This window comes from Branchiostoma floridae, chromosome 10, assembly GCF_000003815.2.
Source record: "Branchiostoma floridae strain S238N-H82 chromosome 10, Bfl_VNyyK, whole genome shotgun sequence".
Taxonomy (NCBI): Eukaryota; Metazoa; Chordata; class Leptocardii; order Amphioxiformes; family Branchiostomatidae; genus Branchiostoma; species Branchiostoma floridae.
This window is the reverse complement of record NC_049988.1, coordinates 15,481,270-15,507,891: the sequence shown is the minus strand read 5'-3', so window position 1 is coordinate 15,507,891 and position 26,622 is coordinate 15,481,270. Positions and strand designations below refer to the sequence as shown.

Here is a 26,622-nt window from a genome sequence, read left to right as displayed (position 1 = left end):
CACCAGTGCGGCACTGCGAGGTTCGTAGATGACTCAACGAATTTCAGAGATCAAGAACGAATTTTCTTCAGTTTTGTACTTTTTTGTCTCCTAAGTCATGAGTATACGTATTACGCAATATCTAAATTATTAAAAATCGCGAAAATAACATAACAGTGTCGTAGTGAACGAACCCCGCAGTGCCGCACCGGTGCCCCCAGTGCAGTGAGAGGCCACCTTCAGCGTGAAGCGATAACATGCCGGCACAAGTTAGACTCAGGTCCATTTCAGAAACCCGCCCGGCCGGTATGTTGCGGGAAACGAAAAATAAAAGTGTTAACCAAGGAATATACGCAAATTATTTTTCTGAATAAATTTGTTGGATTTTGTTGCCTTTCTTATTGTATATTTCGTTTTCGAAAGCTACCCCGGCCGGGTCCAAGGTTGGGAATTGGGACTTAAGCCTTATCCGTGCTTTGCAGGTAAAGCGTAATAGTAGAAAGTTTATTTGCAAGTTCATGCCCGGAGGCTAATTGCAGGTACATTGATATAACATAAAGAAAGAGACACATGACATTGAACAGTGATAAACATTATTGTAAAAAGAGTTGTCTATTTCTAAACGGGTCTTTTTCTACAATTTTTTCTCATAATTTGTGGACCTACCCTCGAACCTCCTAAGGTGCTTGTGCTTCGTGCTTGTTCTCCTCGTTTCTGAAGGACTGAGCGGACAATTGATTTCTATATCCTTACTTCTGCATCAGCCACTGAGTCACGTTAATCCCTCAGGAACATCTGAACATCACTAAGTCCACCAGAGGCCAGAGAACATTCACCTACAGAGCAACAGCACTCTGGAACACTCTCCCTACTGCTACTCGCACAGCCACCTCTACTGCTTCCTTCAAAAGAAAACTGTGGGAATGTCTTGGCGACCCTTACGCATAGTCATACACGTGTATATATAGACCTTGACCTCTCATTGCAAATATTGTTGCTGACAAGTGATGTTATGTATTCTATTATAGATAATATGTATGTCAATCTACACCATGTATATGTAAATGTTCTCTTTTTGTTTTCCTTTCTATCCTTTATGAACTTAGAAAATTCTCATTGATAAGTATCCTGTTCAAATCCATATGTATTGTCTCTGTTTTTGTCAGCAAGGTTAGCCCTTTGTAATAGCCATAGGCTAGTTGGGCAGCCCTGGCTGTGTGTTCTGAACAGCCAAACCAATAAGTAAATAAATAAAATATGTCCTTACTTATTTCGCTCTGCAGGTCCGCGGAAACTACACAATAAGAGTTTCCAACTACGATCCATTGTTCCCCTTCTCACGGCATGCGGAGTACCGGTTCCAGGTCTTCCCGTACCCCATCCCGACGAGCCTTCTCGGGGGCAACTCTACGGATATCCCGCCTGACGTCTGCTCCGTCATCCCTCCAGAAGGAGTGTCGCTAGTGGAGAAGTTCTGCATCGTATGTGAAGGTCTGTGCCCAATGTTTATATCCCCTTTCCACTAGGACGACGCTCTTGCCGCGCTCTCTCTGCGACCTAAACTTTCACAGATCTCTCAACGAATTGTATAAAAAAGAAGCGAATATTTTTACACTGATCGAGAAAACAACAAAACACACAAGGTGTAAAAAAAGATTCGTTTCTTTTCTTTTCTATACGATTCGTTGGGTGATCTGTCAAATTTTAGGTCGGGTGGCAGAGAGGGCGCGACGAGAGCGCCGTTCAAGCGGAAGAGGGGCATTACACAAAGCAGATATTATACTGGGCGGCGCCTGGGCGACTGTCTGCGAAAGACGTTCGCTAAGGCCTACGTCACATTTCCACTGAACCGGGCAGCTTTCGGGAACGAAAAGTATGATACAAAAAACACTGAACAGTACACAAGACGTTAAGAGAATAGTCGTGTGTACTATTTGTGTATATTTCTACGTATACATTTTTATTTTTCGATTTCACAAACAGCCCGGCCAGGCCCCGGTTTGAAAACGTTAGCCATCAGTCGTCGCCAGCAGTATACGTTGGCTCCAATTGAGTACCTGAAATGCTGATTTAAAAAAAAAAATCGCAAACGGGGCGCAAGCTAGACGCGATCCAGTCGCCAGCAGGCGAAGCTGGCGCGATTAGTCCAAATGTCTTTTTTATGTATCTTAATCGTAGTGCAGTGACAACTACAATTTTAAGTACAATCATATCGTATTTAATCTGCTGTAGAGGTCACCTATTTTACCCGCGCGTCGCAGGTCAGTGTCACCGCAAAGCAAAAAACAACAACCAGAAATTCGCAAAGTATTGATGAAATGATAACAGCTAGTGTTGTATCCCTTTTAGACCATGATAAACATTGTATTTTACTTCATATTCGCAGACTTCTATGATGAGCTTGGCCCGCTCAGTACAAATATTCGGTATGAGTTCATACCAGACGGCGTCGAAATGGCAACAACCAAGTTCCCAGGGAGCGGCCCAGCTACAGTTGTGGACATCATTCTCAACGTGTTTTCTGGATGGGTGCGTCAATCTTACAATCTTTTTATTTGTCTCGATCTGTGTTTGTTTGTTTGTTTGTGTGTCTGTGTATGCGTGTACGTGCGTGTGTGTGCGTGCGTGTGTGTGTGTGTGTGTACTCTCTCTCTCTCTCTCTCTCTCTCTCTGTCTCTGTCTCTGTCTCTCTCTCTCTCTGTCTCTCTCTCTGTCTCTCTCTCTGTCTCTCTCTGTCTCTCTCTGTCTCTCTCTCTCTGTCTGTCTGTCTCTCTGTCTCTCTCTCTCTCTCTCTCTCTCTTACTATCATATTGAAACTGCCATTATCATTCCTACCAGGTCCTGTACACCCCGATGGTAGACATCCCGCCCGGGTTGATCGTGATAGAACTGATGGTGTCCTGCCCGGACGGACGTAATACTACAGTTCTACTGGACCCTATTCTCGTAAGTGAACGTGGCTAGTAAGATGATATTTGAAAACTGCAGTTATTGCAATTATTGAGACGCAATGATTTGATGCATACAGAATTGTGCTTAACATTTGATAGTAATAGATAACAGTTACGTTAGCTTTCAAGTACGTTTTGGTTATAAGTCGATATGATGTGTTCTGTGTGCGATATGAAGAACACCATGTCACACACCACAGAAAACAACACAACCGACATAAAAAAAAAAAAAGGACAACAAGGCTTCTGGCGAAGGTAATATCCACAAATAACAAGAAAACTTAATGATATTGATGCGTAACTTTCAGATCAAATCACCGAACAAGGCCCAGGTGACTGAATACATGGACGGGTTCTACGACGGCGCAATAGGGCCTTTCAACAAGTTTCTGTCGATGAGATCTTCGGAGGAAGCGTTCAGCGGCTCGGTTATATCTTCCGGCGTTGCTGCTAGCTTGGCCAACAAAGGGGAGGACATCACTGAGGTACACGATTATGACTGAACTTTTTCTTCCGCAAAATTCTAAAAAATCATAAAAGATCTCATCAGGTTCTTAATGGAATTAATTATCGAGTTTATCAACATACATTTTACGATATTGAAATTAGATATAATTATGCTTCATTCAGAGTTTGCTTAGTGTTTCAAAAATTTTTAATTGTTTTCAAATTTTGGAGGTCGGCATCATTTTGATATAACGATAACGTCATATCTGGAATTGTCATCACACAAAAGATCAGTTTTCTATTTTTCAAGCAAAAGAATGAGATTGGCCAGCACGGGGGTCGAACCCGCGACCTTCGCGTTATCAGCACGACGCTCTAACCAACTGAGCTAACCGGCCTGCATCTGTTCGTTAAAGTTCACATGTTTAGCCAAGTAGATTCTCAGTCGTTACAGTTACAAGCCAGCAAGGTACCGTTGTATTGGTGCAATGGCCAATTGGTTAGAGTGTTTGCCTTGTAGTCGTTATGTCGAGTGTGACCTTACATGATGCTTTCTCTGCCTTGTACTCAGCATTTGAGAAACAGTATGGTACGTAGTTGAACACACACACCACAACCAGTGGGTCTGTCCCTTGCTGTACCGATTGCACAATGCTGAGTGGCCCAGGGCTACAGAAACAGAGATGGGCGCCGCCCTATGCACCATTTGGTGCGGGAAGAACTCAAACTCTTTATAACCGTTGATAACGATAGACCACCACCTCGCTTCACTCCAGATCACAGATAAAGTGGCTGAGAACATGGCAGCTGTGGAGCTACAGGACTATGACGGCATTGTGGGACTGTCAACCTCTACCCTCCTGGTGACCGCGTTTCCCGACAGTGTGTCTGGCGATGCTCAAGTAAGTACCAGGTTTTGAACATTTGATCGGTTTTCTGCGTGCTTTTTAGGTAAGGTGCCTTCTCTACTGGATGGAGACTACTAAGGCTAACGTCACATTTTCACAAAAGGGCCCGGCCGGGCAGTTTTGAGGAAGGAAAAGTACGACATGATAGACAACAAAAATACAAAACTGACCAAAAATGATTCAGCAGTATGCCTTCTGCATATTTATTGCCATATTAAACTTTAATTTTTTTTTGTTTCCGCAATCATCTTGCCCCGACCCGGTTTGAAAAGGTGACGTAGGTCTAAGTAGTTTGATTGGATGTTATGTGTACGTTACTGAGTTTTGTGTTGATCGTACTGATTTTTAATTACAAATTAAGGTTCATAGCTCCACGGCTCTGAAGTCGACGTTTGAGAAGACAAGAGAGCTGTCCGTGAACAACAGCATGTCTGTGGACGAGGTGAACCGGGCGTCGGCTTTGATGTTCACAGGTGTGCGGTTGAGACATATTCTTGTTCATAGCTTCCATATTTGAAGACTGAATATTGGAGATTTTTTGCACAAGTAAAGTCTTACCTGCTGACGTTTGAGTTGGTTTCAGACATCTGTCCTCAGCTTCAAACTGAAGTGCTGCATCTCGCCGCTTTGTGTGGTCGATATAGTTGGCGCTTTTGCTGTTTTTGTAAAAAAGCACTCATGGGTATCCTATGTTTTACAAACCTGAAATAATTTCGGAACCACGAAGACTACGTGGTAATGCAGCCCCTATCATCCCCTGGCTACGCACAACTCTGGGAAACGAGAGGATTTCAAATGCATGTTTTAAAACTTTAAAACTTAAAAAAAAACTAGTCTGAATAACGTAATGCATCAACTACACAGTATTAGTGTCTTTTTACTACCATACAAATGAACATGAGGTGCATTCTCTCTTTTCGACATATTTTCTAGGTGCAGTCAATGTGTTCAAAGCTTCTGAAGTCAAGGCTGAATCAGAACAAGATGGCGGAACGACCTCCTCCAACTTACTAGAGGCGGTATGCAAAATACTAGAAAATGTTCCTTCGTCTGCAAACCACCTGAAGTGATACTGAATTCTTATTATCGAAAAGCTATTTAGTTCTATTTCTGTTGTCAAGTAAAACCTTTATAAATGATAAACATTATTTTCATTTTTGTGATCCTTTTATATTGTGTATGCATGGTCTGGTTCAGAAAAAAATGTGATCGGTCAATGTGGCCAATTGGGTACGATCGACATACGATCATATGCCACCTTTAGATCTGCATGGAGGTTGTAAAAAAGGTTTAGTTGTTCTGCACAGCACTTTCAATCAACTCATTATGACACAAATGCCAGAATATATTCGCTAAGGTTCAATTACTCATAGACACTCTTTAATACTTCAGTATCTGTATTAGCATTCCGGATGACTAGGAACGAAATACGTTTCACTATAACAGCTAGTACAAGTAACGTTGAAAAAAATTCCTGTATATTTTTGGATTTACAGAACAAGGAGGCCACGACAAGGAACTTCGAAGCCTTAGATGTTCTTGACGACATTTATCTGACCAACATGATGCCAGGCTACGACGAGGACGACCTATTTGCGGATGTTTACATGTCTACGGTATGTTGTCTCAGCCAATAAGGTCATGGTAGTTGTAACTCCATGATATATAGAGGTTATACTTTAGGCAGAGTCTGGGCGTCTGACTGTCTGACTTTTTGTCTGTTCTTATGGTATCTTAAGGTGGGCTCTCACTGCACTTGGGGCACCGGTGTGGTACTGCGGGGTTCGTAGATGACTCAAGGAATTTCAGAGATAAAGAATGAATTTTCTTCCATTTTGTGTATTTTGTTGTCTTCTAAGTCATACTTTTACGTATTACGCAATATCTAAATGATTAAAAATCGCGAAAATAACAAAACAGTGCCTCAGTGAACGAACCCCGCAGTGCCGCATCGGTGCCCCAAGTGCATTGAGAGTCCACCTTAACTCTTGTCATGTAGACGTACTGGAAACACCGAAGTCTTATTCAACAGGGACATTAAGACATTTGATATTCCCTCTTTTGACAGATGCACGTGAGAATCAAACGGGAAGACCCCGGCGATGGTTCGGAGAAGGTGTACACGGTGGGCGGCCAGAGCGACTCCCTGGTCCGCGTGCCGTCCTTCTCGTCCCTGCTTCCCGATGGATGTCCTGACGGAGAGGTCGGGGTGCAGGTAAACGTATTCTTTCATCGTGTTAGGATGAAGCTGCAAGGTTCCGACACTCCTACGTTCCTATACCCCCAAATTAGGCCTACGTCACATTTCCTGCCCGGGGCCCGGCCGGGCTGTTTGCTTCTTTCATCGTCTTCGGATGTAGCTACAAGGGGATTTCCAAAGGTTATGTTCCGGCCGTATTTATTACGAAACCCGTTTTACGTTCCGACACCCCTGCGTTTCGATACCCCTTGTCTTTATTACGGGTTTTCGGAACATAGTTGTGTAACCAGTTGAAAGAGCAAACACCAGATCAATCCATCTAGGTCAGTACTCAAACTGAACTCTAATTGTCTTCAACTATCTCATAAAACATATGGATAGAAGTATTTAGACATCGACAAAGGAGGTTGATTCTCTTTGGAAGAGATGCTTTGTAATCAAGTGATCAAAATGTAATTCTACAACAATTTCGTCATGCATAATATAGAGTGCGTCAATGAATATTATGAGAGTAAAGTATATTCCGTTAAAACTAATTCGATTGAGATCACAAACTAGAGTTTTAACTGATATAATGTATCTTGCTAATGTACCCAATCTTGTTTGTGTTTCCAGTTCCTGAAATCTAATTTCAAAGAAAAGGTTTCTAAGATAGATGACTGATCCTCATATGACTAATGTCTCTTGCTAACGTATCCAATGTCGTTTGCAATTACAGTTTCTGGAGTCAAATTTCAACCCGTTCGAATATTCGAACAATTCGCGAATGATCAAATCTGACGTTACCGGCCTTGCCGTGAAGTGCGGCAACCTGACGGTTCCTGTGTCCGAGCTGGACGAGCCGTTAGACATCCTGACACGGAGGGAGAACAAGAGCCTGGACGATCTGATGTACATCTTCACTGCGTCTGCGCCGCTTGGTAACATATCGGTGGGTTTCATCTCTCGATTCTCGAAAACAATGCAAACAATGACAAGGCTTGATTTACATAAATCATCCACCATCCTTTGTAAGCTAAGTACTGTGAGGAAATTGGCCAGAGAAGTAAGCAGGCCATACAGTTGCAATCCACGGCGGCACTCTACTCCGATGACAGGCCAAGTTCTCTGATAAATGCTGCCCATATTTTGGATAATTCTAAAATTTCACAGTCCGCCTAGTGGCCCCAACAGCCACTTTCATAGCAAAATAATATCCGTTAGCTATTCTGTCATCGGCAGCTTCTCCTTCTTCTCGTGTCAACACTACACTCTTCCGCTCCAGCTAATGATAGGCAGTAACAAAAAGTTCATCTGTAATTTCAGGTTTTCCAGTTCTATGCCAAGAGAAACCTGTCAGCCATGAGCTTCAGTGTAGATTTCAACAGCACCCTGTTCCCGCATGACGTCACCCTCTGGCTGAGCAAACACGAGCCACCAACCCCAGACACGTACGACTGGACAGCCACCCTGCCGGTTCCGGAGGACCAGCTCTTCTCCATCCCGTGGATCAATGACACATCACTGGTGTCCAGCGCCTACCAGTGGCTGCTGCCGGAGGAGGAGGTGGACATCACAGACTTTGATGTGGAGAACAAGACAGAGTACTTCATCGGTAGGTCAGATTCCAATAAATAAATAAATAATCTATAGTTCTCAAGCCATGCTATTTGGCCTGCGTTGGTCAAAATTGACTGTCATGATAAAATCCTGCATCAATGCTGCAACATAGGCTACGGCTATACAGAACTACATTAGAATGACAAGCTTATGAATTATTATAACATGGGCAGGCCGGTTAGCTCAGTTGGTTAGAGCGTCGTGCTGATAACGCGAAGGTCGCGGGTTCGACCCCCGTGCTGGCCAATTTTGTTCCTTTTTTGTTGAAGAGAACAGATTTTTGTATATAAGAGTACTACTACTTGTAGCTTCATTTCTGTAAATAACGCAAAATGTATACGACCAACACACAACACAGACATGTAGAGTGACCTAATGGCGGTCAATAATCATTTTCGGTATCGCAACAGAATGTTTTAAATTGTTGATAGTATACATTTCATTATATTTTGTATGGCAGGAGTTCAGTTTGGCACGGACCAGGACCTTGGCAGCGGTGAAATCGTTAATTTCACCCTGTACGCCTTTGAGACGGCTTGTGTCTACTTTGAAGAAAACAGTACCCACCTGTGGCAGAGAGACGGCTGTAACGTAAGTTCACGTCTGTTCTTTTGAGTTAGAAAATTTTGTGTGTGTGTGTGTGTGTGTGTTGCGTGCATGCGTGTGCGTGTGCATGTGTTTGTGTTTATGTGTGTGTGTGTGTGTGTGTGTGTGTGTGTGTGCGTGTGTGTGCTTGTGGTTTGATGTGATCGACATTCCGATGTGATAGCTTTAAACTATTTAGCTTAGTTTCGAGAAAACCTAACTAACTTTTATACACTCTCGTCTACTTTGTACGCTCAACCTGTGTAGTCGCTCTTTGCAACTAGAGCTCTTGAGATCAAGCTTCTTTTCCGTATCCCATTATAAAGATGTTGTCCATAATATCTTAATATTCATTTGGTTTCCCAACAAAAATATTGAAGAGACCAAATTTTACTTACCGTTCATTTCTTTCACGCCAGGTGGGTTTGATGTCGAACATCACCCACATCCACTGCCAGTGCACCCACCTGACCAAGTTTGCCGGGTTTGTAGCGCCGAACCCGCTCAACATCCAGGACGCTTTGAAGGCCAACATCCTGGAGAACCCGATAGGCCTCATCCTGGTGCTGGCAGTGTTCAGCGGATATCTGATGGGCATCGTCTGGGCAAGGAAGACTGACAGGAAAGATATTGCTATGGTCAGGCAGATCTAAAGCTGAATTCAGTCTATATGTTCTAACTCTAGACACTGACAAGAATATCAAGAGTAGCAAGGCTATGTTTTACGCATTTACCATTGGATAAAGTTTTGCACAATCATGCTTTTAGATTATATGCTAACTTAAATAGATAGAAATTGCAAAAGGCACCCATGGCAAACACAATGGACACCGTTTTTACAACATTGCCATCCAAAGGACAAAGCATCTGGGATTTGTCACACTAATGTTTTATTCCTTCTAGATTTCTTGCACAGTTAGGCAAAGATATTGTTTAACTGACTTAATCATTTGAAATGTTCCACAAACATGACAATGTGTCTTTTTATTACTTTGATTGACACATATCTATCCTTGCTCAAAGGCCGGAGTGGCACTACTTCCTGGTCACAAGCTGAACCCTCGCAGGGAGTGTCAATACGTCATCACTGTATACACCGGTTTCCGGGGCAACGCTGGGACTACCGCAGAGGTGAGGCCCTTTTTTGGCGACGCTTCTGGTGCGGAGTCGATCCTGCGATTGAGTTACAAATATTGTAAAAATTCCGCCGAGGGAAAAGGCATTGGCAACAAATATCATTTCCAAACGTTCAATGTGAAAAATGTTAGCGATGTTAGTTATATGCAGCATATCCCATTCCGTGGATCTGTGGGCCTGAGTTCGATCCCAGGGTCGGCTCAGCTCGGACAAGTTGTATGGGATTGCATTCGTCTTTCGGAAATGACGTAAATAGGCCGGGGGTCCCATGTTTGAGGAGGTGTAAGACTTCATGTTTGAGGACTTGTCAGATTTCAGATTTTAACAGTCTACATTGGAGTTACAAATATGACATCGTCTTTGTATTACATTTCATTTCAGATCACCTTGGTGCTATACGGCATCCATTACGAGAGCGCTCCCCTTACACTGAGGGACGACAACCGGGTTCTGTTCCAGCAGGGCAGTGTGGACTCCTTCCTGGTGTCCACGGAAGATCCGCTAGGTGTCATGACTCACATGCGGGTGTGGCACAACAACGCTGGGTACAGCCCATCGTGGTGAGTTCAAAATCTTTGCTATGCCCTAATGGGAAAGGCACTAATACCCCCTTTCCACTAGGACGGCATTCTCGCGGCGCTCTCTCTGCGACCTAAAATTTGACAGATCGCTTAACGAATTGTAGAGAAAAACAAACGAAGATTTTCACGTTTTGCGTGTTGTTGTTTTTTGGTCTCTTCGGTCACACTTACATTCTGGTATGATACATCCAGCTTGAACGCGAAGGTTACACACATCCGTTGAAGGTCGCAGTGAGAGCGCAGCGCGATCGCTGTCTAGTGGAAAAGGGGCCTTAACACGATTTCCCTCACTCTGCCCTGGAGTAAATGGGTATCCGACTTTCGGTTGAGGAGGTAGAAGGGCGCAGATGCATATGGTCTCCACCTTCCGACACTAAGCCCACGAAGACCCAGTAGATCTTACTTCCTCAAAGACTATGGGTACATTTATTATGTTCTGAAGGACTTCCTGTACAAACAATTCAATGATGTTGAATTTTTCAGCCCTATTGCTAGCACTGTTTCCCCTAATTTGCGCATTTTTGTTACAGGTACCTCGGTCAGATTGTTGTTGTCAACAGGGGAACAAATCAGACGACATATTTCCTCAGTAACAGGTACGAAATTTGAATTGCTCTTGGCAATGGTATAGTCTGTACTCTAGAACCGAATGTTTCTAACAACCAAAGTCAATGTTATCCCGGCTTAATCACTCCCTAGTGGACGTGACCCGTCTGATGACCGAACCCTCTCGGTATAAGGGGGCCAATATTTTGCCCCTGGCAGCGATAGATGTCTGATCGATTATCTATATACATTTATAAGATAATGCAAGGAGGCTACATCGTGAGATCGACTTTGAAATAGTCTCCAATTATTTTAAAATGTTAAATATTGAAACGACCACTGAGGTTACGGGCCGTGAGTGAAGCGAGTGAGTTAAATATATAATTACCCATGAACACTATTTACATCAATATTGAATCACCGGAATGAATGCGTGCGTGTGTCATCAAGATAACTATTTTCTGTTTGAACATTTAGGTGGCTCGCCGTTGACGAAGACGATGGAAAGATAGAGCGGCTCATCCCTACAGCAGGGGAGGAGGAAATGACCAAATTCCGCAACGTGTTCTTTGCAAAAAGCTCAAGGTAATGAACTGTAGTAAACAGGTTTACGAATCCAACTGTGCATGTGCAGGTCAAAAGTTAATGCCACTGACGTAAGCTTGTAATTAGTTATTGTCTCGACCATGCTTTTCCACATGCCCGGATGTATTTGCATAACAATGTCCAGACGTGTTTTGTTTACGTCTAAGGGGCGTTCACCTTTGACCTGTGCATGCGCAGCTGGATCCTTGAACACGTTTATTGGCAACCTTATTGGCTTCAAAACATGAACTGCACAATCTACATTGTAGATGTAGATATACTCTGTGTGTGCATGTTAATGTAAGTAAAGATGATTTTTCAAGCCAAACACTAACCTGTACATGCACTGCCAAACAGGGACATGAACGATGGCCACCTGTGGTTCTCCGTTGCCGGCCGCCCTGCCCGGAGCCCGTTCACCCGTGTCCAGCGCCTGTCCTGTTGCCTGACGCTGCTCTACAGCACCATGCTCACCAACATCATGTTCTTCGGCCGCGGGGACGACTTCGATCCTCCCGAGCCACTCAGGATAGCTGGTTTGGAGATTGATCCTCCGATCTCTCTACCTCAGGTATTAATGAAGAATACTAACAGCATAATGTGGCTTCATACAACATTTCCAAATGATTTCCCTTTTTGTGATGCCTTTGCAATCTGTCGTTTACCAAACCTGTCTTATGCTACGGTCTCATTTCCAAACCAGAGACCGGTCGGGATGTTTTCAGAAACTAAAGATAAAAGATTTTATCCAGTGATATATGCAAATTATGCTCATGACTAATCTGATTTTTTTGTCTTTTATGTCATACGTTTCGGATCTGAAATCTTCCCAGCCAGACCTGGTTGGAAATGTGACTGTATCAAATCATGGTACCTCTTTACCAAGTATCATTTCTGTAGTTTACAATATTCTTAATTATTCAATACTTTCTTTCCTCCCAGCTGATGATCGGCATACAGAGTGCAGTCATCATCCTTCCAGTCAACCTCCTCATCGTCTTTCTCTTCCGCAACTCGGGAGCAAGAGCGCCGAAAAAGAGCAGCAGCAAGAAGATGGACTCGGAGACAGACAGTCGTTTTTTGAAACTGTTACAGCAGAAACCTAGGGGGAAGAAAACATTTACCTCCAACAACCCAGACACGCCATCATTTTGGTACGCAAAAGAAAAATCAATCCTTGGTAACAGTTCGACTGACAACAAGCTCAGCGTCCTCCAGTCAACCTTGGATCAAGATGTTGAAGGAAGTTCTAAGAAAGAGGACAAAGACAACGACGAGCCAAAGAAGTCGTCTCTTCCTTGGTGGGCTGTGTTCGTAGGTGAGCAGTAGAAGTTTTGCTATCTTTCTTTGGAATTATAAAATCTTCATTCGTTATATACTGCCACCAGTGATCTTAAAGAATGTACAGGAAAGAGGCAATATTTATTCACCGGATAACACACACACACACACACACACAAGCGCACAGACGCACTCACAAACACACGCTGTCGCACACAAACACACACACTCTCTCACACACACACAAGCAAGCACACACGCACTCACAAACTCAGAAACACACACACACGAATACACACAAACACACACACACTCACTCACGCGTGTAGATAGATACTCTGAAAGGGAAAAGAGACACAGTCACAGACAAGGAGACACTTCCTGGTGGTTGAAGTAAAGACAATACTGTCATATAAGTTTGCATGAAATCCAGTTGAATCCAATAGTCTTTAGAAGACCTATTATTACTTTAATGACCAACTGTATATGCCCAGGTTGGCTGCTGGTGTGGGCCGCCAGTTTCGTGGCCGCCTTCTTCACAGTTCTGTACACGCTGAGCTTCGGCAAGGCGAAAGCTGAGGCCTGGGTTTTCACCTTCGTGACGTCATTTGTAACCGACCTGTTTCTGGTGCAACCCTTCAAGCTGATGTTGGTCGCGATGCTGTTCGCTTTACTGATCAAGGTAGAGAACTTCTCATTGTGATTGGTTTATTTTCTCAAAACATATACAGTGTAAATTATCTTAAAGGGGGCTGAGGTATACACCTCCATTTAATGTCTGAATATCCCCTAAATAATGTGTTTGATGTCGAACAATGTTGTGCGTTGTACGATACCCCATTTCTACCTGTGTATTGTTTTTGACGACGCCTCAGGGGAGTCATCAAGTGATATATATTGCGTTCAGTCTGCAAAAATTCTAGGAATTGCACAGGAATTTTTCCACAGGGATGCAGTATGCTGGGTATGCATCCCCCCCCCCCCCCATCTGTTCCAGATGTATCTCTGGTATGCAATGGTGGAATGTAGGTCACGCTGGCTCCCTGGAGGAATTTGTCCTTTGAAACAGGAAAACAGGGAAACTCTGCACAATGGATCACGTTGTCTTGGTTGTTATGTTATGTTATGTTATGAAGGATACATTTTCTTTTCTAGAGCTTGTTCAAGCCATACGCCACAGGCAGACAGGAAATACTTCATATAGAGGTCATGATCTTGAATGATGGCATCCAAATGGTTATCATACACACACTGTAGTGCTCAGCTGTAGGTTTAGGTTAGTGGCAGACCATTGTGCTGTACCAGGGACAATACATTTCTGCTGGCTGTAGGTTTATGTTACAGGTGGGCTCGTATATTGTGCCAGGGATAGTGCGACAGGGAAGTTCCAGTCTATTTCTGATTGTTGTTCCCCTCAATCGTCGTCATGGCAATAATATTTTTATTACCAGTCTTGTTTAATAAGCAAATAAAATGAAAGAGAAATGTTCGTCTTTGAGTATAAATTGCATTCGGGCTGTAAAAGAAAAGATAACCTTTTAGTTACATTACTGCTACTAGCTAATACAAAATGTACTGCATTATAATATTGCGGCAACTGGGCATGAAATTGATTTTAACTTTTTGTGAATTTTATTCTAAACCGTAGAAACCTGTGGAAGACGAAGACCCCGCTCCAGCACCCACAGAAGACGACGAGGAATACATTTACAACGATCCTCAGGTAAGAACCGTCGACGTCACATCGAACGTTTTATTATCTTAGAACGAAAGCTAGCTATGACTTAAGGTCATGTAAGGGTAGTAAATCTGCAATCTTCTCCTTATTAGTCTAGCAATTTCTAAATTGGATACGTTTAGAATCCTCTACTCTCTCTGTAATTGTAATGTGGCAATATCTTTAATGATACACCAACAGGGCGAGTCGCCAACACAAAAGAAGGTCTGGACAAGTGCCACAGTCTGGATGCGGTATATCGGAACAAACCGTGCGGCAGCGTATGGTACAAACACCAAGGTATGCCTAGAGCTCTAACCATTGTGATATTTTAAACCAATTGCCAATGATGGTACATGTGAACTTCAATTCCTTTTTGTATTGAATAATGCTTTTTTTTATACAGTCATTTTCCGCTGGAGCGAACTTTGAGCAATCATTGAGCGACCAAAAAATTTCATAAGTAGTTCATTGCAAACGAAGTGTATGTAATTTGTTTTGCTTTGTTAGTTTTGTTTGTTTGTTTGTTTGAACCATTATTTATTCATTAGAAGCTCAAATCGGCCAGTAGGCCGCTTTTCATTGTCATTGAGGTCATGAGTGAGGTAAGGGTCGGATAAAATATAGCAGAAATACAGATTACATTAAGTCCTAATAAATCTATCAACCTATATCACTACACGTACAAGGTACAAAACATATAGTAGGGCGTTATATTAAAACGCTATGTGATATAACTAAACATTTATCCATTATATCAGTCTCCAGATGAAGAGCGGTCCACGCTACCACCAGACGAATCTGTCCTAGCCGAAGCAAGAGCCAGGAGCGCAGAGAAACGCAAACGCCGTGCGGCTGTGCTGGAGGTGCTCGTGTTCGGCCTGTTCGTGACGGTGATCATGCTCACGGCGTACCAAGAACGGAGCCCGCTGGCCTTCTACATGACACAGAACGTCAAGGAACAGATCGTGGAAGGAGACTTCTCTGAGGTAAGTAAAACAGAAACTGGCTAGCTTAATTCTGTTTGTACGTGGTCATAGACACACATGCAATCATAGAAAATGCGATAACAACACATACCAGTGTTAAAATGGCGAAACGTTGACAGGAGAATTGGTTGTGTGCAAAGGACTTTGTTAGTCATTTCCCAGCTGGAAAAAACTATTAACAAAAGCAAAGGTTATGGAATAGTTAAGTTTTGGGGAGGGGGTAAAGAGTCAGGGGCCATAGTTGACGTCACATATAATTCCTTCACGGTCGGTTGTTTTTGTCACAGCCTGCTTAAAAATTCTATGGCATCAACATCGCACGACGAACTTCGACGATTGTGACGGTGTCGTCATTGGTGGTCGCAGCATTGAACGTGAAAGAAACGTAAAATGTAGGCCATAACCAAAACTAAATATAAATCTCTTGTTCCTGTCTAGGTTAATGACATTCCATCGTTCTGGAGCTGGATTGAAGGTGATCTGATACCGACAACACGTTCAGGAGAGTGGTACAACGGGGAAGCTGATTGGGCAGTGGACAAAGTGCTACCAGACATGCTAACTCATCCCTTAGAGGCCGTGCAGTTGAGACAAGTGCGGCTGAAACCAGGTATACCACGTAGTCATTCCTGTGTATAGACAAGACGCGTTTATGTAAGTCTCAACCAGAATCCCGCCTGGTCGAATAGTAAAACGGGAATTTGGCCAAGTTAAGAATAAAAGTCTAGTAGGAGTTAATTGGTCTAGGTGTGAACTGACTGGCCGCGAGACTGACTGAAAACCCATATTAACTTATTTGTCCATGTTTGGCCAAGTTCATTTTTTCTCCAGCTGACACGTCTGCCTGGAGACTATTTATGGGCCGCTGTTGTCCGTCGTTTTTCTTTGTTTTAAATCTCTCAGTAATGTTAGTCTTTTTTAATTTGTCTCGTGTTTTGCTTTTCGATCAGGACAACTCTGTGAGACGCCCGAGAAAATGCAAGAGTTTGCACCAAGATGTACCGTGCGGCACTCTACACTGGCGGCGGACACGGACGATTATATCCAGGTGAGTAGAAGTTACATATTCCTGCTTTTGTGGTGTCTCCTTTTCGAAAAAAAGGTATACACTTTTGCTACAGCCTATCTTTGCTTCAATAAATTTAGTGCAGCCAAACCTGTCTATAACGGCCTGTCAAAGAATGGACAATTATTGCCATTATAGACAGGTGACCACTATAGACAGTTGTCCACCATAGACAGGCGTCCACAATTTCTTAACACTTAGGTCAATGGGAAAAATCCAATTGCAAGGGACCGAAAAAAGTGACCGCAAATTCGCAATGACTAGGTATCTGTTATGCAAAGGTAGCCGCTAAAACAGGTTTGACTATATTTATTGTTTTATTGCTCTGTATCAAGAATGTGCTTTCAATTTCAGGGATGGATTCCTTATAATGACACCATCAACAGTACGGATACAGTCATATGTGCCCCGACATTACCACCACTCACTAGCACAGTCAGTACCAGTACAGTCAGTACCCCGGTCACAGGAGCGAACTGTACGGTCTTCTTAACAAGGGAAGAAAAGGACCCACCGTGGACGTACAAATTTGCTTCTCTGATCGGCAGTAAGTCAAAAATCATTAATTATCAAAGCATCTTTTTTCATAATTTTGAAATAGTTTTTGTTTGTAAATGTAGTTTTTGGCTTTTCTTTTGAGGTGGGTTTGTAACTCTAAACCTTTTGAAAAGAAACAGCTTCCATCATTTAAAAACTTTATAGAAATCTACATAGGAAAGGGCGACTGGCATTTCTCACAAGACACAATGACGGACACCTGTTTCCTGATATTAACGCTAGTTCACCTCTATCCGCGAGATGACTTTTACCCTTTGTTTCTGAAAAAGTTAATATGGGACATTTTAATGAATGGACGGTAGTTTCAAATTACAATATATAAAAATATTGCTACTTTCATGATATTGCACCATCCGGTGACCTGATATCCCTGAATACCGCGTTTTTAGAAACAACGGATACAATGAGATAAATGGGGTAGGGAATTTCCCAAGCAGCCTCGTAAACCCTGCTTTGCCTATTGGGTCAGTTAGTCGAGCTAGATGTTTCTGACTTAGAGAAGAGATGCTGCCATAGTGAGCGTACTTCAGTGGTCAATGGTCTCGCACTGAGCAAACTCGTTAGAAAAAGTTTGAGGTTACCCTGATGATTGAGGTGTACTAGCGTTACGATCTATAGTTATATATCTACTTTAACTTATAACTTCTCTGTCCCCAGGCTTCCCGTATTTCGGACAGCACGGCACGTACCTCACCGGTGGTTACTCTACTCCGCTCGGAAAGACGCGCACGTCGGGTCTGCGGCTGTCGGAATTCTTACAGCAACACAACTGGCTGGACGAGCGAACCCGCGCCGTCTTCGTGGAGCTGATCCTCTACAACCCACACGCGAACCTGTTCTCTGTGGTGTCGCTAGCGGTGGAGTTTACCAACCTGGGAACTGCCTACAGGGGTGTGGAGGTCGTGACCTTGAGGCTGATCCAACAAGACGCCATCTTGCTTTTTGCGATGAGAGCTGTGCTTGCGGTCTTCATTCTTTTCTTTGCCCTTAAAGAAGGTGAGTAGACTTTATTAATGGTCCACTGAATATATAACGGTATGGCACATGGATCAAAGTTGCTTCTCTGGCACACAGCACAATGCTGTCAGCTGTTTATATTAATTAACCAGTCTACATTTCGCTGGTATGCCCTTGTTATATCATTTAAACGGATGAACAATTGAAAAGGCCAAATTTGCCAATGGAAAGACGATGATGTGGACATATATCATGAAACTACTGACATTGCCTGCAGAAACTGATGGGCACACAAATATAGGTGGCGCTTCAACGGGCAAGCGTGGTGTTACATGGGCTCCTCGCGCGGTGCCAACAAATTAACCATTTTCATGTCAGCTGGTATTCTAGGTGGTCTTGAAGGGCACTCTAAATGTATGGGAAGATGTCTGGACCTGTTTGAGGAAATGTTTTCTGGCTCGAAGCATGGCGTTGTGTATTTTTTCGCATTACATACACCGGGATGATAAACCCTATGAGAGCCCAAGCTGCAGTACCGGCACCGGCCGTCTGTATGAAAGTAGCAAAGACGACCGTCAAATTACCAAATTTCGGTCTTTTCGGGAATGGGGAAATCGTGAGAGGCTCGTAAAGGGTTTACATCTTAAAAACAAAATATAAGGCTTATTTGACAAGGGAGCAAGTAGATTGGTATAGTTTTTGTTATATGCATAGATGCTAATCTAATACTTATGTCATTACAGCCAAGAGCTTTTTCGCCCGACCAATCGAATACCTGAGTGACTTCTGGAGTTGGGTAGAACTTCTCGTCATTGGCATCGGGTTTTCATCCCTGGGGGTCTACTTCAACGCACAGGGCATCATCGACGAGGCCGCCGAACAGCGAAAAACTTCAGAGTCCGTTTTTGATCTCTACAAAAGCGCAGTGAACTGGTTTCAAATTTACACGTACCTGTTAGCATTTCTTATTTGTTGTGCTACGCTTAAATTCATTCGGCTCTTACGGTTCAACTCACATGTTTACGCGCTCTCTACGACCATCAAGAAGTCTTCAAAACCTGTCCTACAGTTCTTCTTCGTAGCTGGCATCATTCTCATGGCCTTCACACAGATGGGGAATCTTCTGTTCGGCATCAAACTCCAAGATTACAAGAACATCCTGACCAGTCTGACCAGCCTGTGTACCATGATGTTAGGTAGTTTTGATTTCAATGCTCTCGTCGATGGCCACTATATTCTCGGTCCTGTGATGTTCTTCTCCTACCAGGCTGTCATGCAGTTCATATTACTGAGCATGTTCATGACCATCATTATGGATGTGTACGCGGAGGAAAGTCAGGATCCAAACACGGATGACTTACAGCTTGTTGGTTTCATCAAAGAAACCACTTCAGAAGCTGTTGGAAAAGCGAATCGTTCCCTGTCAACGGTAGGAAAGAACAACAACACGAAAACATGGCAGGCTTATAGACCCGATTTGGAATATCGCCGAAAGTTTGCGGACGTACTCAAAGAACTTGACGAGGTCTCTAAAAGTTAAAAGGTAGTACAGTGTGGGTAGTCGAGATTATAAAAAACTGCCTTTGGAACTATGACTTTTTTTCTTATTATACTCTGCTGATCTGATGATAATGAAAATACTTGGAAGGGCTGATTTGGCTTGAAACACAGAGTGAAAAGGAGATTAGATGTAGCGAACTCCGGGTATACACATTGTACATATGTATAGATCATCATGTTTTTGCCTTTGAATTAAACGGTGTGTTACTCATTGCAGGAATACTGCACATTGCATTGCTAATATTGTTGTAAATAAATGTAATGTATTACTTGTAATAAATAAAATAGTTCTTCTACTTCGATTAGATAAGAGTGTAGTACTTCATTCAAACGCGAGTTAATGATACACTTTTGTTGTACCAATTGAGTATTATAACTGTCTAACAAATATTGCCCCTCATAATAGACACTTACTAGTGTGTTATATGACTGTAGATTTGTCTTTGTTGTTATTTCACAATTCAATATTATCGCCTATGTAACCTTCCTGTAACTATAAGTATATGGATGATGTATATACTATAGTCATGATAGTAAAGGCAGCATCAGAAACGGAAAATACCAAACAATATTATGAACGGATGATCACCGATCATGTATTCAGATTATATGTTAGATGCCAGGTAACATCATAGTAAGGATAACATAGGCTTAAGTAAAACGTTACTTATGCATTATATCCATGTCATACATAGAGACATATTCATATTTCAACTGTGTTCTCACGCGTGCACGGCACAAAATGATATCTAAAGTCATTTTGCTGTCATAATTCATTCTAGATATTGTTACATGATCTAAATGGGTTGCCCGCAACTCAAGGTTGACTTTACATATTTACTCACTTAACTAATAACGATCAATATCAACACATGTAAGGTTGTAATATACTAGCTTGATTGTTATAACATATTTGAGGAAGGATATGTAAACATTTGTAGATTTGTATATACACTTTAATGTGAAATATAACATTATTAGGTATGGCATTTGTAAGCACCGTGACCGTCTGAACTTGCTGTGCATACAGTTCGAACCTGATAGTAAGAGTTCATGTGTTTGAAATAAAACAGAACTAACATCTGGCATTCTAGAATTCGTGTAGTCTAGTTGATATGAATCAACAGCAGTGAGACAGATATGATAAAAGCCGTGCACACCTTTGACAAAGCCAGCAAACTCTGCCCAGCATTGCTCATGAAGTCTATGTCTACAACCTCTACACTTAGGTAGGGATCCTCCAAAGGAGGTTCGTACGTCTGCGTTATCAAAGTTTCGTTATCCGAAGTTTCGGTTGTTAAAATGCTGGGAATGTCAGTAGGAAGTGTGCCCTGCTTGTTGGTGTGACTGTTGGTAGTTGTATACGACACATCATGGCAGTCGCAGAACGGGTTGTGCCCAAGTGAAACGTTCCGTGTTTCGCCGGAAAATCTGCAGTTCTTCCTCACTGCTTCCCTCGTGCACGCGAGAGCGACATCGTAGTTACTGAAATAAATATAATAAGATGCATGCAAGAGGTAAAGATAGATACAGACAGAACATTCCGAAGAAATCATCCAGAAGGCCTTGACCTTCATATTCCATCTCTCTCTGTCAGTCTATACAGACTATAAATCTGCGCAAAGCAGACATAGACCTAGCCAAAATAGGTCCAAAGCTTCTTGACTTATGCCTTGCGCCTTACACTATACACACCGAAACACACACACACACACACAAACACACATACACACACACACACACACACACATACACACACACAAACACAAACAAACACCAAAAACAAAGCCTTCTCACCCAGAGGCAAATATGCGGTAAGCAAATGTACTTTAACATCGCAAGAGAGTGTATACAATACACATATTACAAACTTAACGCCTGGAGATACTCAAATCCTGGCAGTTATCAGATATATTCAAGTCCCCAATTTCAAAACTAACGCTATACTTGATTGTAAAGAAATGACTTAAAAGCTAAGCTAAGCTAAAGAAAGGACTTACTTGCAAAGCTGAGGATCTAGAAATTGTCCGCTATTCAGGGTCGGGGAGACCGAAGAGAAGCATTCATCCTTTTCGTCGTAGAAAGCAGGAGTACACGCCCCGTCATTGTCAGCTAGGTACCGGCCCACGTCTAGATGTGTCCATATCCTTCCACTGAAATAAACGAGAAGCCAAATGGCATTTATATGCATACTTTGTGTATACTTTCTTAATAAACAGTTTTATTTTCCGTTTCCAGCCCGTTTGGGCCCCGGTTTGGAATTGTGACCCTAGCATTAGACATTGAAAGTGTACATTTTTACTAAATGAGTGTATAAGATAACCTTCTTCGCAGACTTCTAGCAACGCTGACTTTTATCATTTATGCAGAAGCGCTGATTTGCGATTTTTAACATGGGCTAAGGTTTTTTAATGCCGCGACAGGTATATCCAAGCTCGCAAGAAATCGCAAATCAGCGCCCCTGCAATTGCATTCCCTGAAGGAGGTTAGTAGAAGAAGACTGTAAGAGACACCCACCTGCAGTAGAAGTCTTGACTCCGGGACGTCTTGAACATCATCTGTACTGTAGCCGCCTTGACGACCAGATCCTCGTCACTCATCATCCCGCGGAAACAGTTCCACACGATCCCGGTCACACAGAACAGCAGGGCCTCGTACCGAGTACTGTGGAGGGGAGGGAAACAAGGAACACCGTTTTGTAGCACAACTTAGCTTAAACAATTCATTCATTCATTCATTCACTCATTCATTCATTTTTTCATTCAGCTTAAAATGCTAAAACTACAAGCAATAGAGTACGAAATGACCTCAAATAACGACGATCCAAGTGGATACGAATGTATTGTTCCGTCCTTTCAAGTGTTAAGCGTGCCTCTCTTTTGTCAAGTTTTCTCTCGCACAGTATATCCCGTATCTCTAAAATTGTTATCTTATACGTAAATATATACATTTACAATTTGGAAACCAATCCTACGTGATTTGCCCATACCTGCAGTAATATTGCTGGCTGTGACATATGAAGTCTGTTTCACAGCTGGCTGCCATGCCGTACAGGTCGGACAGGTCACAGGTACCGGACGGGGAGTGCTCGTCTGCGCTCTGTACACGGGCTAGAACAAGAAAATATCGTTGTAAGTCATACATAGTTGGTACAATCAGATGTCTCCTGTCCTCGAATGACTTCTGTAAGGACATATGTGTACTCTGGCCCCTTGTCTGTGCACTGTTCAAGTACACCAAACAAACGCAAACTTACATGACGTTATGTAGACTTTGGAGCTTGAACAGAACCACCAGTCTTCAAAATGGGGGACCGTAGGAGAATGCATTGTTCTCTCCCCCTGTTCCTGCTCGTAGTGGTGTTGTCGCCTGTCGTGTTTAGCCAAAAGATTGACATCCTTTGTCTTCTTGAGCACTGTGGTGTACAGATGTACGAATGTGTCACCAACACGACATGTCGGGACGCTCTCACCTGCTTTGGCGGCTGCGGTACCAACCTGACCTGTACCATGCAATGTCTCTACTCGTACGGGTAAGCGTGGGTGGTGTATGTGCGTGATTGTGTGTGTGCGTGTGTGTGTGTGTGTGTGTGTGTGTGTGTGTGTGTGTGTGCATACGTGTGTGTTTGTGTGTATTTATGTGTGACGGTGTGCGTGCGCGTGTGTGAGTGTTTGTATGTGCGGCAGTGTGTGTATGTGCGTGTGTGTGTATATGTGTGTATGTATGTACGGCAGTGTGTGTGTATGTGTGTGTATGTGTGTGTGTGTGTATGTGTGTGTGTGAGTGTGTGTGCGGCAGTGTGTGTGAGTGTGTGTGTGTATGTGTGTGTTTGTGTGTGTGTGTGTGTGTGTGTATGTATGTGTGTGTGTGTGTGTGTATGTATGTGTGTGTGTGTGTTTGTGTGTGTGTGTATGTATGTGTGTGTGTGTGTTTGTGTGTGAGTGTATGCGCCTGCGTGCGCCGGAGGGAGAGAGAGAGATGTGTGTGGGAGAAAGAGATAGGGAGCGATTGAATGAAAAGAGATTGCGAGGGTATGTTTTTCTACATATATATAAATGACGTATATCATTGTATAAAAATGACACTATAAAAGAACATATGTCATTGTGTGCAAGTCTTTACGATACAATATTCGTTGCTTTGCTTCAGATACGAGGATCCACAGTTCACCAAATTCTTCACATGTGCGACGGTCCAACACACGTGCATGACGACAGCGCCATCTTCGTTCAACTGTACCAAGCCTGAAAACCTGGCAAAGAACTTCACTTTCAATATGGTAAGAAACACTAATCTCCAAGCAGATGCTCACGTTTCTCAAGCGGCAGGTTCTGCTCTGTGGTAAAGTGATATTCGGCATGATTTTAAGGACGAAATGTTCCTTACATTTTCAGCTGAAAGGGCAGTGGTACAGCGTGCGAGGGATGACCCCACCTACAGACTGTTACGACTGTTCTTCTTTTCTGTACGAAACCTATCAACATGGTTTCGCCATGAGAAACACCTTCGACGCTGATGTGGTTAATGGTAAGGCCCCCTTTCCACTAGATGGCTATCGCGCTGCGCTCTCACTGCTGCTAGATAGGATATCTGTATCCTTCGCTTTCACACTGGATATATCATAAGAAACGAAAAACTGTGACTTACAAGACGACAAAAGATCCGTTTCTTTTCTATACAGTTTGTTGAGCGATATGTAAAATTTTAGGTCGCAGAGAGAGCACGGCCAGAGCGCCATCTTAGTGGAAAGGGATATAAGCAAACAGCTCTATCTGCAGGGCAATGTAACATTACATGTGAGTTTTCATTTCTTTTTAGCTACCTCCGGGAAATAGTTTTACCTCCGACGAGGGTACTGTAATTCGGTACTGTTTTTGGTAATGTAACTCAAGATCCCTTTAATGGATTTGTACTTAATTTGGTATCTAAAAAGTGGGTAGTTATTGAGATGTCGAAGAAACATGCAGATTTTGGGCCCCCTCGCGACATGTTCAGGTACTCCAACATTACAGGTCGCACCCCCTGTCTGAAGCCCGCACGAGGGCCCTTTATGATCCTTTATGGGAGGAAAATATCTGGGATTGAATAATGGAAGAAGAAAAAAGATCATTAACATCTGTGGTGGTTAGGGCTATGGCATTAAGAAATTCGCAGATCTCTAGAGGTATGACATCCTCGATTTCTTGTTTGTTCTTTTTAGAGTCATTTCATTGATAAAGCTCCCCGATCATACAAAAAAAAGTAGTCACATTCTACAAGCAGAGGTTGGCTCACGGGGATAGTAGTGGCCGGAAAGGGAGTGAGCCGGTGAAAATACCGACCACTAGTCTACCATCCCAGTGACCCAACCTCTGCCTGGAGAGTAGACGTAAGACCCCATTTTCATTTAAACCGCCAATGATCCTGTCGAACGCCATATCGAACAGATAGAACCCCCTGTTCTATATCGAACACCTCCGTCAAAAACTGCCCCGGCCCATTGGACAGAAATGGCTATTTTTGACGGAGGTGTTCGAAATAGCACCATGATCGAACAGGGGGCGGAGTTTTTGGGATCGGTCCAATACCACCTGACATAGCTGAATTTTATCCCAAGGAAAAACCCGACGCATCACGATCCAGCTGACGGAAGAGCCGACAACAACCCCAGGGGTCTGGAAGTCTACGGGTTCAGCAGTGGGAGTGAAGGGACTGATGGAAGTCAATGAGGAGTGGCGAGCCGTTGCCTTGACGACCAGCGGCCACACCCTCCTGAATTACTTCTGTGGGAACTCCACGGGCTCTGGGTACGAGGGCGTGATGCTGTTCTCTCGTTCCGAGACCCTCTCGAGCGCTGAGTACCAAGCGGCCAAGACAGCCGCACACGCTCACGGCTACGACTTGGAGAAGTTCTGTGCTCCAAACCAGCTCAATTGTACTAAGTATTAAGGAAATAAAAGCAGCGACTGTAGCCGCTATAAGCAATTATACAAGCACAGTATTCATTATTCTTTATCGATAACGGACTTATACTAACATTCCTACGTTGGGCGAATGAAACTCCTCTGCCGGCTAACTTTATGATGCTATCTTATGCTCCCGTAGGACCTGGCTGGAAATTATCATATACAGTACCTCGCACGACCGTCGACCGATCGCAACCTGATAGGCGCGCATGTGTCATGCAAAAGTCAGATGTCTTTTTACGAGAAGAAAAGTTTCTTAGACCTTTGTCGACGCCGCCTTACTTTTGTCACAGCCTTCTTGAAAATTCTACATCACAAATTTACTACGACGGCCCACGACGAGTGTGACAGCGCCGTAACATACAACACTACTCTCAGATCCTATCACAGTAGACAGACTAGCTGCCCTAACTAGCTACATGCAGCTTCTAAACGTACCAAAAAAGTCCAGAAACTTGGTTTTAGTCGCTTATATTCTTACCTAATTGCTTTATATCATATATGTATACCATTAGAAATCTAGCGTGACAATGATGTTCCGTCAGTAATGATCGTGCATTCATGGGTTGAGCTTCAGAGCTAATTAACATGTGAGTTGGTAGCGAAAAATAATTTCAGTGTCAGTTTCTTACTTTGTATACAAACAATTCAATTGGTCGCTATGTTATCTATAATGTTAAAGTTGTTGTTCTGTATGTAGCCTCGTAGTACTATTGTCTATGTTAGCTAGTAGTTGTTTAATACTGATTGCCATACATTGTACCTTGTGCGATTGTTGAGCAATACAATTCATTTTGTAGTTTGCACGTTCAACAATCCACTTTGTTACTGAGTTGTGCATCATAACGTTACATTAGTCAGCCTCCTGTCTTCAAGTAACCCCTGTAATACCCCCTCACATGTAGCGAAAATCGGTCGGACGACGAGTCTGCGAGCTCTAGATTATGAGGAGGCGTGACCATGACGGGAAGGGGGAACTCTGCCATTTCTTCTTCACCATTAGGGTCATGCCTCCTCGTAATTTAGAGCTC

General features: G+C 43.1%; 3 protein-coding genes and 2 non-coding genes across 5 annotated transcripts in view; 3 read left to right on the top strand and 2 right to left on the bottom strand.

Moving 5' to 3' along the window:
- Window positions 1-236: 236 nt before the first annotated feature.
- LOC118424954 (polycystic kidney disease protein 1-like 2) lies at window positions 237-19,796 on the top strand. The gene is made up of 29 exons (XM_035833762.1): window positions 237-248; window positions 1,263-1,470; window positions 2,366-2,508; window positions 2,818-2,925; window positions 3,239-3,415; window positions 4,154-4,279; window positions 4,647-4,758; window positions 5,219-5,304; window positions 5,782-5,901; window positions 6,354-6,500; window positions 7,204-7,416; window positions 7,791-8,079; window positions 8,545-8,675; window positions 9,089-9,307; window positions 9,693-9,800; window positions 10,188-10,366; window positions 10,918-10,983; window positions 11,411-11,518; window positions 11,876-12,089; window positions 12,461-12,836; window positions 13,294-13,481; window positions 14,448-14,522; window positions 14,718-14,816; window positions 15,278-15,505; window positions 15,944-16,115; window positions 16,456-16,553; window positions 16,926-17,118; window positions 17,787-18,125; window positions 18,830-19,796. The coding sequence occupies exons 1-29, from the start codon at window positions 237-239 to the stop codon at window positions 19,624-19,626; spliced, it is 5,331 nt and encodes a 1,776-aa protein (XP_035689655.1). The 3' UTR covers window positions 19,627-19,796.
- Trnai-gau lies at window positions 3,702-3,775 on the bottom strand. Its single transcript has one exon. It is a non-coding gene; the product is annotated as a tRNA-Ile (tRNA).
- Window positions 8,257-8,330, top strand: Trnai-gau. Its single transcript has one exon. It is a non-coding gene; the product is annotated as a tRNA-Ile (tRNA).
- A 157-nt stretch (window positions 19,797-19,953) lies between the features above and the next one.
- Window positions 19,954-26,622, bottom strand: part of LOC118425132 — an 11,483-nt gene continuing 4,814 nt past the window's right edge. The window contains exons 2-5 of the mRNA XM_035833953.1: window positions 22,636-22,756; window positions 22,164-22,310; window positions 21,647-21,799; window positions 19,954-21,131 (exon numbers count right to left, since the gene is read on the bottom strand). Coding sequence (XP_035689846.1) covers window positions 20,753-21,131; window positions 21,647-21,799; window positions 22,164-22,310; window positions 22,636-22,756 — 800 coding nt within the window. The 3' untranslated portion in view covers window positions 19,954-20,752. The remainder of the gene's footprint in view (window positions 21,132-21,646; window positions 21,800-22,163; window positions 22,311-22,635; window positions 22,757-26,622) is intronic.
- On the top strand, window positions 22,774-24,292 carry LOC118425133 (violaxanthin de-epoxidase, chloroplastic-like). Its single transcript, XM_035833954.1, has 3 exons — window positions 22,774-23,178; window positions 23,796-23,925; window positions 24,041-24,292. Exons 1-3 carry the CDS (start codon window positions 22,952-22,954, stop codon window positions 24,269-24,271), a joined length of 588 nt encoding a protein of 195 aa, XP_035689847.1. The 5' UTR covers window positions 22,774-22,951; the 3' UTR covers window positions 24,272-24,292.

Bases quoted from the DNA above. Each gene is read 5' to 3' on its own strand.
- LOC118424954 (XM_035833762.1), top strand. The intron at 3,416-4,153 runs GTACACGATTAT...GCTTCACTCCAG, and splicing joins AAGGGGAGGACATCACTGAG to ATCACAGATAAAGTGGCTGA. The intron at 10,984-11,410 runs GTACGAAATTTG...TTGAACATTTAG, and splicing joins ACATATTTCCTCAGTAACAG to GTGGCTCGCCGTTGACGAAG.
- LOC118425133 (XM_035833954.1), top strand. From the start codon at position 22,952: ATGGGGGACCGTAGGAGAATGCATTGTTCTCTCCCCCTGTTCCTGCTC. The intron at 23,179-23,795 runs GTAAGCGTGGGT...GCTTTGCTTCAG, and splicing joins CAATGTCTCTACTCGTACGG to ATACGAGGATCCACAGTTCA. The intron at 23,926-24,040 runs GTAAGAAACACT...TTACATTTTCAG, and splicing joins AGAACTTCACTTTCAATATG to CTGAAAGGGCAGTGGTACAG.